General features: G+C 38.0%; 1 protein-coding gene across 1 annotated transcript; it reads left to right on the top strand.

The window, feature by feature from the left end:
- The first annotated feature begins 2,578 nt into the window (after window positions 1-2,578).
- Window positions 2,579-12,354, top strand: ggt1b (gamma-glutamyltransferase 1b). Its single transcript, XM_072372585.1, has 14 exons — window positions 2,579-2,663; window positions 3,134-3,177; window positions 5,848-6,050; window positions 6,241-6,371; window positions 6,484-6,573; window positions 6,789-6,981; window positions 7,077-7,237; window positions 8,320-8,469; window positions 9,548-9,684; window positions 10,350-10,537; window positions 10,613-10,740; window positions 11,025-11,137; window positions 11,274-11,387; window positions 12,040-12,354. Exons 1-14 carry the CDS (start codon window positions 2,579-2,581, stop codon window positions 12,184-12,186), a joined length of 1,884 nt encoding a protein of 627 aa, XP_072228686.1. The 3' UTR covers window positions 12,187-12,354.
- The last annotated feature ends 664 nt before the right edge of the window (window positions 12,355-13,018 follow it).

Genomic DNA, 13,018 nt, shown 5'->3' with positions numbered 1-13,018 from the left:
ATTATCGTATTTGTATGATAATTTTGCCCTGTGTACGATGTACGATCAATAATCACCCCAAAAAGGCCAGATATATGATCATTTGAGCATTTTGTGAATGTGTGGTTTTAATCAGCTTGTCGCATCTGGATTTTTTTGTGAACCCTGAAGTTATTTCCATTTCCATGTGACAAGTTTCAAGCCAATCGTGCTTTTCTATGTGAGCTTGAGTGACGTGCATGCGTTTGCTTCAGAAGTTCCTAACAGTAGATGACCTTCAGGCCTCATGATTTGGCTCATTAGTTCCCACTGGTCATTGTTTACGGGGACATTTAGCCTAACGCAAGTGCTGATGCAAAGCCGTGAGTGCCGGTTAGACGCTATTCAACACTGGAGTGACTATAGCGCATCAATAGACTTGTTATTTTATTTATGACAGGTGTATGATAATTTCCCTCAAAATACGATCATTTTATGTCTCTGGTACAATAATAATACATTCCCCACCTGGCAACAATGTCGGGATCTATCCTAGCGACAGGATGTCAATAAATGATGTGGAAAGGAAGCTCAAAGAAGGTCTTTACAGCACAAAGACAAAGCAAGACAAGTCTGACATTTGGAGAAGTTTCCCAATTGTCCATGAATCTCTTTATTAATAGCCTGTAAAATTACGTGTTTTCTCCTGCTGGACGGGAGAAGACACGAAATCAATGCATTTCTATTATTGTGCGGGCATAAATTCTCAAAGTTTTGCGGGTGCGGGCGGGAGTGGACATACGAGATGCGGGTGCGGGCGGTAATGGTCAGAAATTTAGCGGGAGCGGGATGAAGAAAACAGTAATGCACACCCAAAGTGGTATAGGGGTCACGAGAAACCTGTGGTGGAATAGAAAAGAAGAGAGAGGCAGGGGACGACATTTGAGCAAGACAAAGAGGTTCTGAAGAAAATGACAATGCAAAGAACTTTTAGATGTGTTTTTCTGAGCTTTTACCCAGCTTCTCTACCATACATTTCAAACCTGAAGCCAGACTCACATTTCTTTGCTGATGTGTCTCAGTTTTCTTACATACCTGCCTCTTGCACAGGAATTGTGTTGCTTCCTGATTGTCTTTGCACCTCGATAGCAAAGATGGATGTGTCGGGCTGGTGTGACTCCTTTGTACACGAGAAGTAACTATCATTGTAGTGGAAAAGAGGAGGAATAGGACATGACAGCATCTATGATAGGATTTCTCTGGAAGTTTCACAAGCACGTTGTAAAACACAGTGCATCTACAGGTTATGTACATGTGGTCCACCTCACAGCAAATAATTACTATATCTACTACTGATGTGACCTGTATATTAACATCAAAATGTATCAAATCTTTTTTTTTTATCATGAAGGTATAAACTGAACTTTTGTCAGTAATATCTGTGCTATCAGTCAGCTGGAGAATGAAAGCTTGCAGCTACGGCTTCACTGTATTCAGGCTGTTCATGGTTGAATCATGAAGGTTTAGTAGATATCCAGAACACAATATGTTGATTCAACTTACATAACTTTATGTACAGAATGAGATAAGATAATACTGCTCTGAGTGTACTCTGCACCATGCATGTTGGGCTAACTTGTTGCTGTACAAAAAAAAATATATATATATAGTATAGTATAGTATTAACCCAGTGGCATTAAGTAATACCAGGGATGCTAGTAATGAATCAGGTGTGGGATCACCACCAAATAACCTGTCAATCAACTACCATTGTCTACAGTTTGGGGTGTTGTGGTATACCCTATAATCATGATATTGAAAAAAGAAATAATAATATCATGCGTACAATACACTCATAATAATATCATGATTTTATTTCAGCTGACAATTTTTTTTCTTCTTATAATTCTTACAGTTCTTTACCTCCTATTTTCAATAAAACTTTATTGATCTGTTGGGAACACTTTTCATGCAACTTTTACAGCTTTTAAATGTAATTCAACTACCAATTGACAGGGAGCAAAAAAAAGTTAATTAATTGACATGAATCAATTCTTTTTCTATCAATATTGTGATATTGTGATTTGGCCACATTCATTGCTAAGTGAAATCTGATAATGTGACAGTCCTGCTCACGATTATGATCTTGTGGCTTAAAGTGTTCTGCTCATAGGTCTAAAGGTTGTGCAGTGCTTATGTAAAACATTTACAGGTTTTTAATGCATTTTTAATTGTGTTTTTAAGAAATGGACTTTAACTGCACTATATATAGCAAAGAAAATCCTGGTCTTTGCCACAATCATCTTCTGTAGCATGTAGCATGATGAAATGAGATGTGCTGTTCAGTGAACAATTACTTTTTCAATGTGGGAGTTTGCCGCCTCTTGTTTTCACACATTTTTCATAGAATTTTAAAAACTTGAACTCTTAAAAATGCATTCATCCGAATGTAAGAGCTGACATTGAAGAAATGAGGCAGTTCGGTGGTTTTTGCCACATGGTGGATGCACAGATGAGATGCTTTTTTGCTACATGTGCAGTGGATTTTTTAGAACCGCTCATGAGTTTCAGCTGCGAAAACAGAAACACTGATTGTTGATCTTATCACAGCTGGATCTAAATGTCCAGTGAAGAGGGCACATGGGTGAAAAGAAGAGGCGGAGACTCCTTAAATGGAGCTATCCCAGCAAAGCTAAAATTGCACAGTAATACAATTTTAATTTTAATACTCGGTTTGAAAGTGAAAAGATTTTAGTGAAATATGATATTTCAGCAGCATTGCTTCACTTTAAAAGAAAAAAACACTACCATTGACATGGCTTTTTCTCTCACTGTACATGCACCACCCCTCCTCATGCATCTTCAGGCCACCTGAGCTGACACAGATTACATTTTTGTACTTTTTCCAACATTATCCTCAAAGCATTTGATAGATGGTGCTTCACGGAGGGTATGGGTGCAGAGTTTAAGCTTTAGAGGATCAACTGAATTCAACTTTACGGTGAATTTCTCTCATCATTTGGATAACGTGTCAAAAATCATCTGCATTGTCCCCGATACTCATCACCAATTGGCCTCACTCCTTACTTAACTTAGCACTGTCATCCAGCTGTGCATCCCTTCACACTGTCACCCTGCAGTTTGTTCTGAGTCTTATTTTGTCCCCTCTTTGCAGATGTGATCCTCTCCCACGCAACCCAGACAGCCTTCATTTTCCTGGTGAGGAGGCACTTTATTTAAAACTTATAAACATCAAAGGTTTTGTGAGACATCTTATATGCAAAAAAAAAAAACAAGAAAAAACAAAGCAAAGTTTCTGCTGTGTTGTAGAGCTGTGAAACAGGGCCCTACTTTATCATCTTGTCAAAGTGCTGCCTTCCTAGAGTCATATGTCATCTATTTAAAATGAACTACCAGCAAACTGAAGCTACTGGTAGTTAATCTTTTTCACAGTATCTGTCTCTTTTTCTATCTCTGTAGACAGAGAATCTTCTATATACTGCTAGATAGTGATCAACTCTCAATTTCAGGGTCATGCACTTGCATTGTGGATATGTGCAAGTTATGTGAAGACTGAATGCAGATGAGTTGACTTATTATTCGAGAATGATTGCAATCTCCAGTTGACTCTTTTTTCCATGTCTGCATTTTTCACCACCACTGATGACACAAGTTAGGTGTTTTATTGTGGGATGGGTTAAAGTTTAATGACTTTGCGTTATAAGCCCTAACCTATCAACCGCGGTGGAGTGTAGTACACAGTCTGCTGCCGAGGCCCTCAGAGTTATCAAGGTAAGACAGAGTATTGTTTTACGTCTCAAACGAGCTAATTTTTTTTAAAACCAAATCCAAGACAATGGATAGGAGCCAAATATTTTTCACCTGTTGTTTTATCTCCAAAATGCTCAATTACTTTTAAACCGTTGAAGTAATTCTAATATTTTAAACAGGTGATTATTTTGTGTAAATGATTTTTGTGCTGTAAGATACAACAGTGCTGCACAACTGAGTTGAAAATTCCCTCTCCTGTTATGTAACTTGGGTTCATTCTTGTGACAGATCAAACAGTCTGGCTGACGGTAGGTTTTGGAAGTATTAAGTTAAAACAATCCAGGCTTTTTATTTTTCAATAATTTGTCTAATTGGGCCTCATACAGTGCTGCCAAGATGGTTCTGTAGCATTCAGGTCTTGCAAATCTAAAACTAATCTGCAGCAATTTGGGGGTTTGATGGGTACAAAAAATGTAAGCATGGACATTTATTTGATCAGTAGTGGTAGTTAACTATGTATTTATATGAACAGGAACTCTTAGTACTGTTTTTTTCTATTCAGTCAACATGAACTTGAATGCAAGTTTATTCAGCGAGTAAACTAAGTTTAATGTTTGACAAAAAGCAGCCTGCAGTTGTTTGTATTAACAGGTACAACTCAAAGTCAAGCGGCCTTATTGTCAGACTGTTAACAGGCCATATTTCTCACTTACTTAATGTAGACTCTGGATACAGCACAACTCTTGCTTAAGCTGGGCTGGTTAATGTGTGAGTGCAAGTGGTCTTGAGTTGGTTTTATTTGGTCCTAACTGACTTGAATGACCTTTGCCCACTGATGCATGACTTATTGTAGAACAAATAGTTAAACTATATGAGCGCATTTTTTAAAAATATATATGATCTTTATGTAAAACTAATTTAAAAAACAAACAAACTGTAGGTTTTAACTGTAGTTTTGCTGAAAATATTTAACATATTTAAACCTGCCAAGCTTCTTTTAAATTGCGAATACACTGAGGTGTAGAATCACACAGATGAATGACTATAGAAATTGTTCAAAAGACGAGGTCCGTGACATTGTTCAAAGCAGATAAACTAGAATTGAAATAAAATACCTCAAGTATAGCGGGTTAAAAAAAGATCAAGTTAGAAATTAAATGGCTGTGAAACAAAAATGAGTCAAGCTCTGCATGTGCCTCCAGGTTGCACATAAACAGCAGGGGAAACCATATTTTCCAAGTTCAATAAAAAATATCCTGTACCTGTGATCTAATCTAATCACTTGAGATATTAAGATCAGAGTATGCATATAAGGACAACAATAAAGAAATGTAAAGGGGCATTTCCCACTTCTTCGTTAATGGTTCAGACTGTTGAGCATTATCAGCATCACCAGTTCCAAATGTTTGGCAGATAGATTTTTTTTCTGCATTTGGGAGCAAAATATAATTTATTCCTGCACAGAAAAGTGCTAATGTGCTTACCAGTTTAGTTTTAAAATGTTTGAATATTCAAATATATGTCAGTAGTATTTAGTCACACTTTCAGTTTAGTGTGATTCAAAATAAAGAGGACAAAAAGTGGTCTTTTTGGCTCGGGTTGTAATCCCGTCTTTAACTCTATCTGCATAAAGAAATAGTTCATAATTACAGAGAGAAACTTAGAAATCATCAAAGCAATGCTGGGACATTTAACGCCATCTGCACCACAAGACAAATTAGCATCATTACCATAGAGATTAACATTATTCTCAGTTAAAAATGTAACAAAAGCACAGCGACAGCTGTGTGATTTCATGAATATTAGTTTACATGAATGACTGACGAACAGACACTAAGATTCAGCCGAGGGACACCATAAATAACGAAAGTTGCTGTCTGCCCGTAGCGTTACTCTGAAAACATGAGTGATGTGATGACACATTGCTAATTTATCTTCAGCTTGGTTCATCAAGTGAAGTCACTTTTCAAGTGAAGTCATAACTTGAAAAGTGAAGTCATACCTTTTTTTTTATTTCAGCATTTCCTTGTCCCTGTTTTACCAAGCACAGATTCTTTTTTTTTCCAGTGGCAACATCACAAATCTTGAATTACAAACCTTTCTGCTTTATTCTGTCAGATCTTACATAAATTATTCAGTTTTTCAACAAGAAAAATGGTTCAGAAGATAGTGATAGTGGCACTGGCGATGCTGCTGTTGGCTGCTGCCGCCACTTTTGTGGGTGTGTTCTTTGGTGTTGGGAAGAGGAATCCAGCGGGTGAGACGGTTTATCTGAAGGCAGCGGTGGCAGCAGACGCTGGACCATGTTCAGACATCGGCAGGTGAGAACTTCTTTCCACAGTTGACCAAAAGTCTGCATTTAGCAGACATTTTGCATTTTGTTATCTACTGTTTCATTTATTTCTGTTTCTGCCTACACATTGTCTTAAACTCTTAAGAATAAAAACAAATCTTCTTCCTGGTGTGTATTTTAATTATTCTCATTATTGTTTTCTTTATTTTTTACCACAGAGACATACTCTTGAAAGGGGGGTCTGCAGTGGATGCCTCTATAGCAGCACTACTATGTGTTGGATTAATGAATGCTCACAGTATGGGCATAGGAGGGGGGCTTTTCTTCACCATCTATTCTGCAAAAAATGGTACAATTTTACGCCAACACACATATTGCCTACAAAAGTCTGTGCTGTTTTCTTTGCCACTTACAAAGCAAATTCACACAATGCATTTCCTTATGTTTTTACTTCCACACAGGGACAGTTGAGATCATTGATGCCAGAGAGACGGCACCAAGCAATGCAACAGAGAACATGTTTGGGAACAGTACAGATTTATCCCAGAGAGGTAATGTTAAATCAGAGCAGTCAGACATGGAGTGTACGCAAATGACTAGTGTTTGCAGAGTTTGCAATGGTCTCTCAAGTAAATTTGTCACGTAGTTGAGAGTGAGAAAAATATGTATGGATGAAAAAATCTTTGAGAGCTTTGTAAAACAACACACCAGCTCCTTTAAATAAATTTCTGTTAAGATTTGTTTAAATGTTTTTTTTTAACTGTAGGAGGGTTGTCCATTGCTGTACCTGGGGAGATTCGAGGCTATCAGATGGCACATCAACGGCATGGTAAACTTCCTTGGAGAGATTTGTTTCAGCCAAGCATTGAACTTGCAGAAAAGGGATTTCCACTTGGCAGGGCCCTCGCCTCAGCTCTGACCAGACACAAGAACACCATCGAGAACGACAAAGCCTTGTGGTGAGAGCCATCAACCAATAATCAGTCTCTGATTAGTCAACTGTTTTACAAATGTTCTCATCCATCTTAAAAGATCTTTTCTTTTTTTCTTGCAGTGAAGTGTTTTGTGGGAACAATGGTGACATCCTTAAAGAAAATGAAACCATTAGATTTACCAAACTGGCAGAAACCTATAGGACAATAGCAGAGGAGGGCGCAGACGCTTTCTATACAGGACAGCTGGCTCAGAATCTTGTAAAAGATATTCAGGCAGCAGGTAACATTTTCGTTATTCAAGTTTTGTTCATAGTCTCCAGATAAGCTTAAACAGAAGTTATATGGGCAAAAGAGTCCAAGTTTGCGGTCACAAATTATATAATCAGTGTTTAAATTGAAGGTTTTATTACAGTGTCTTTCAGTTCCAGACAGCCTGACCTCACCTAACCAAGATTTTTTAATAGCTAACCTTAAACACACGTCATATAATATGAAACTTTAACCATGTAGTTTGTGATGTGATAAACTGTGACAAATCAACAACAGAAAGTGTGAGAAAACAGTGACTGATTCCTGAAACTCTTCAAGCAAAATTACTTTAATACATCAGTGGTTGGGGCTTCTGTTGATATTGGTTGTTCTGCTTGACAGTTGTGTTTGCGTGTGTGTGTGTGTGTGTGTCTGTAGCTCCAACCCCTCCAGCCTCTAAATGTGGACTCTGTCACCTGTTAAATTTTAACTCATTTCAAGATATGCAGTGACAGTGTTTCACTATGGAGTTATTTTATGCATGGATGGATGCATGGATCAAAAGATCATGTTTTAGTGACTATTTCAAGTTCTGCTGTGAGATTGGATTGGGTCACAGCATTAGAAATGCAACAGTGCATATGCAGTTTTTAATGGATTATAATGAACTGCACTAAAGACTTGTCAAGGTAAAACACTGACCAAGTCTACACTTAAAAGTATCAATAATGAGAGAGAGAACTTCTGGACACTGTGCTCTAAATTGCATTGAACGCTATGATGTTTCAGTGTTAGAAAAATGGCTGTCAAACAGCTGCTTAGTATTTTCTTTGTCCTTCACTTTGAACAGATGAATGTATTTCTGACAAAGTTTATCACACAAAAAGTTGGAAAATAGACTCCTTTTGTAAATTCAGATTGTTTTGTACAATCAAAAGAACTACTTCTGCCGACTGGGTCACATCTTTGTAACTACTGAGCAGGAAACTGTACTGTATACATTCATATATTCTGCATGAACTCCTGTGGATGTCTCATTTGCAATGTAAGGTGGATTTGTTTTTACATTTCTGCCCTAGTATGTATTCACAGTGTTTGTAAATCCATGTTTAGGCGGTATCATCACAATGGAGGATCTGAGGGATTATGTGCCTGTCTTGGATGAGAAACCTCTAAGGGTGAATGTGGGGGAGTACACCATGGTTGTTCCCAATGCCCCCGCTAGCGGCCCTGTGCTATCACTGATATTAAACATCTTGAATGGTAAGCCTTGATGCTCTGTCCAAAAAGCATCCTGAGTGGGAGAGTGTGAGCTGCCTTGCAGTCATTCTCACAGAAAGAAATCAGCTGTAAGAGGCATGTTTAGCAAATCCACTCTTAAAATAAAAAGCTTTTTTAACTTAATGCCACCTAAGATAAGTACAATTCTGCGAACAGCAACTAATATGATTCATAATTTAAATGATGGCCTCACTGATAAGCTGTCAGACATGAATTGTCATAAAGCTGGGATAGATGATAAGATCAACACTCACAGATGGTGCCTCATAATAACACAATAACATTTCATAAACCAGTATCAAGTCTCAAAATAACTTTGTACTATTTGGAGAATGAAGTTAAAACAATGAGAAAGTCACTAACCCACCGTCTGCAGCCTGCTCAACTCATGAAGATTATTATTATTAAATCATTGCTACCTGCATCTTTTATCCATTTTATCATAAATTCATATATTGTGTTTGTTTACATCATCATGTGTCTGTTCAACTTTTCTCTCTGTTGAATGTTCACATAGACCATAAAATCCGAACTGCTGGTCTGTGAAGGCACTGTCTCGCTGCCTCAGCTTCATGTCAGAACAGTGACAGTGTCTGCCACTGAGGATTAGATGAGAAACTTTCTTGTAAAATAATTAATCTCCCAAAACCTTTCCTTTCCTTTGACGGGCCTCCCACTCACTGTGCCCCACTGCCTGACACGCTAACGCTAACGTCACGAATTTACCTCTAATTGGACACAGTTGACTGGTTAAAGCTTCAGTCGCGTTTCCATAACTGGCCAAAATTCTCACCCTGCTGATTTACCGTGACTCCTGCATCTGTCCGACAACTGAGACCCATCAACCCAAAACTCTCTTCCATCTAACTGTCACCTCAGACTATCACCCAGGATTTGGTCATGGCAGCTTTTAGACGAAGTGAAAACACAGCCTGTGTCAGATTCAGTTAGTCTGTGTCGTTTATTCCTACCTGAACCTGTGGGAATGGACCCAGACTGGTGAGATCTTGATTTAAATTGATGGCTAATGTGGGTTGTTTTCCTTTTTTTTTTTTTTCAGGTTATAACTTCACCGCAGACAGTGTGGCAAGCACAGGGAAAAAAATCCTAACCTACCATCGCATAGTGGAGGCCTTTCGTTTTGCCTATGCAAAGAGAACTTTACTTGGAGATCCAGTATTTCTCAACATAACTGATGTAAGTTCACAGTCTCTAAGAAAGCTAAAGTAATGTTTTAGTTTTGGTGGATTCATACAGTTATTGTGATACTTTTAAGAGGTTCCTCACGTATGATGGTGGAAAATGAGGAAATTATTGAGACGAAAAAATTAAGTTTAAGTTATTTAAAACAGGTGATGTCAACATGTGATTGAAATCAAAATTTAGTACAAAAGCAGTATGCATGAAAGGCTGAGTCTTTGAGCAGGGAAGATGAACAGAGGAGCTCATGTTTCTTAAATAATGTGGGAGAAAATCATTTAAATGTTTGTTCTTTAAAGAAGATATGAAGGGATTTGCATATTTCTTCCTTTATAGTGCAGAGTATTGGCAAATTATTTAAGAAACGTGAAGGAATTTCAATGACAGAAAAGGGATGCACCATCACACAGTGGAAACATAGAATGCCTGACTATGATCACTGTTTTGTGAATCATCAACAGTCACTGTTGTCAACAACCCATCATATAGATTGACATCTTTCTGACCCTACATTGGCAGTAATTTCTTGTCAATCAGAATTTGACAGAGTGTCAGAATGTTGGGATTGGGAATATGCTTCTATAAACATAGTCTCTAGTCTTAGCATATGCATGCTGAAGGTTCAGAGTTTGAATTATTCAAATCTTTTAATCCCTCAAAAGCTCATCCAGAATATGACCTCAAGTTCATATGCTGATATTCTGCGTGGAAAGATCACTGATGAAACCACACATCATATGAATTACTATGAGCCAGAGTTTTACCTGCCTGAAAACCATGGGACCTCACACCTCTCTGTAGTATCAGAGGATGGAAGTGCCGTTGCCGCCACCAGCACCATCAACCAATTGTAAGACCTCCTTTTTAACTGGAGAACATATTCAGCCTCATGTCTAATATATTAATCTTCAGTGTTTTTCTGCAGTTTGGGCTCCAAAGTTATGTCAAGTTCTACAGGGATTCTTCTCAACAATGAGATGGACGACTTTAGTTCCCCGCTCATCACAAATGGCTTCGGTGTTCCTCCTTCACCGAACAACTTCATAAGACCAGGTTGGATTATAGCCAACACGTTCATACAAAGACTTATTTCATTAGGATTTGCAAAACCTACAAAGCTGTCATGTGGATTGGCTTTTGAATAGTTGTTGGATTATAGGTCGTGCAGTTCTGCACGGCACTGTGCACAATGTTTTTAGTCTTTGAGAAGGGTTTGGTTGCGTTATGTTAAATTAACATTAGTTCAGTGTTTTAAGGGAATTGTGAGGGATAAAAAAAACATACGCCTGTTTTATTGGACAGTGTCAACATAATTATCCATCCGATTCTGTTTAAAGGGAAAAGACCAATGTCTTCTATGTGTCCAACCATTCTATTTGACAAAAACGACAAAGTCAAGATGGTGGTCGGAGGTTCAGGAGGAACAAAAATCACTACTTCCATTGCTCAGGTAATTAGTGCACAGCCAGCACTTAATACTGCTGCTGCATTGATTTAAATTGGTGTAAACTGGTCATATTTACTATCATTCATTAAAATAGTCACTGTTTAAATAATAACTGACTGACTTATCTGGTGTTTTGCAGGTGATTCTGAACACACTGTTCTTCAGCTATGATCTAAAGAAAGCTGTATCAGATCCAAGGGTCCACAACCAGCTGAGTCCCAACGTCACTGTGGCAGAGCCTGGCTTTGACAAAGTGAGTGGCGTAAACAGCAAACAACACTGATATATGTAACTAATAGCAGGGAGGTGTGCTGTGCAGGGAGACGATCTTTCATGCAAAACCAGAAAAAAACTAGTCTGTTCACCTCAGTCATAACCGGCTCTAGGGACACTGTTTATTACATCTATTTTCAAGGATCAATGCACTGCAGTGTAACAACAAGGAGGGGAAGCTTTAGGTGCAATCCAATTTCTGGCCTGCTGAAAAATAGGCATACAAATGTATCAACATTCCATTATATATTATAGTATAGAATATATATGTATATATATATATATATATATATATACATATATATGTAGTTCTTGACCACCCCATTAGACCCAGTCAGGTATGATCATTTATATTGTCTACAGCTTTGTAACAAAATACTGACTTTAAAGGTAAATTAATTTAATTCTGGAAATGCATGTTTTGCCAGAAAAGTAAAGTTTTTACATCCAAATATATAATTTTCTTTCTTGAAGTTAGATACCATCTGCAGTTCACCGCGAAATTAACTTAGCTAAGATCATAAAAATGGGCCTCATTCTCAGCACTGATAACCCTTTCTTTTTACAGTATACATGCCTCGTCTCTTCAGTTTAACCTGTGTTTTCATGCTTTCACATACTTTTGCTCACAGAACATCCTAACTGGTCTGGCAGAGAAGAACCACGAGACAGAGTTCCTCACATCAACTGGAGCCGTGGTGCAGGCGGTGGTTCGTCATGAAAATGGACTGCATGCTCAGTCGGATCATCGCAAGTGGGCCTACGCAGCTGGTTACTGATGTCATCAACACGCCTCCGATTACACGGAGAATCAGTCTGTCTGAACTTTGACACCTTCGTTACCACCTGAAAAATTACAAACTCATTAAAGGGTCAGCAACCAGCATTCATAGTCTGAAGCACTAGATGTTAGAGTACTGTTCATGTACTTTATAATACAATGTACCTGAGCTAACAAATTTATATGACACCTATTTGTAAGTAGCAAATGTGCAAAACGTGTTTTAAAAGTTTTAGGTATATCAAAGCTTTGGTGAAAAGAAAGACGTAAACGTAAAAGATGTAAATGCTGATATTCTTATTCAATGACAAAAAACACTGTTGTTCCCACCTATTTATGGAGTACTTTTGTAAATTACTGGCAGTATTAAGCTGCTCCCTGTCATCAGACATACATATTACATAAGAACACATTCAGTTATCAAAAAGCTCAGATTATAACACCCCAGGGACAAACAGTTCCAGAGAATACAATAATGACTCAAAGTAATTTCCCACAACCCCGAGTGCAGTGGCCCTTAATAACCTCATCGTAACATTACATCTGCTGCTGCCCCCATCACTAGGATTCAGGGTCCTTTTTGTCTCACCTGAATTGTATACTCATGTAAATAAAAAATGCACCACACCACTGATTATTTTAAAACAAATTAAGTTAATATAAATCTTGTAAATTTGCTCAGTAGCTTCAATATTAGAATTACGTTTATGTCTCCCAAGTGGTCTCATGCTCTCACAAACATGACCTTTTTTGCTGTTGCTGTTGTTGATACAATGACGCCAGGAAACAGATATCTTGTGCCGTTTGAGTGGGCAGTCGCGTTCACATGA

The sequence above is a fragment of the Leuresthes tenuis genome, unplaced genomic scaffold, assembly GCF_036924035.1.
Source record: "Leuresthes tenuis unplaced genomic scaffold, fLeuTen1.0.hap1 SCAF_19, whole genome shotgun sequence".
Classification (NCBI taxonomy): domain Eukaryota; kingdom Metazoa; phylum Chordata; class Actinopteri; order Atheriniformes; family Atherinopsidae; genus Leuresthes; species Leuresthes tenuis.
The sequence above is the reverse complement of the archived record's forward strand: the minus strand, read 5'-3'. Positions and strand labels throughout refer to the sequence as shown.

Bases quoted from the DNA above. Each gene is read 5' to 3' on its own strand.
- ggt1b (XM_072372585.1), top strand. From the start codon at position 2,579: ATGTCCAGTGAAGAGGGCACATGGGTGAAAAGAAGAGGCGGAGACTCC. The intron at 6,574-6,788 runs GTAATGTTAAAT...TTTTAACTGTAG, and splicing joins TACAGATTTATCCCAGAGAG to GAGGGTTGTCCATTGCTGTA. The intron at 11,138-11,273 runs GTAATTAGTGCA...GGTGTTTTGCAG, and splicing joins TCACTACTTCCATTGCTCAG to GTGATTCTGAACACACTGTT.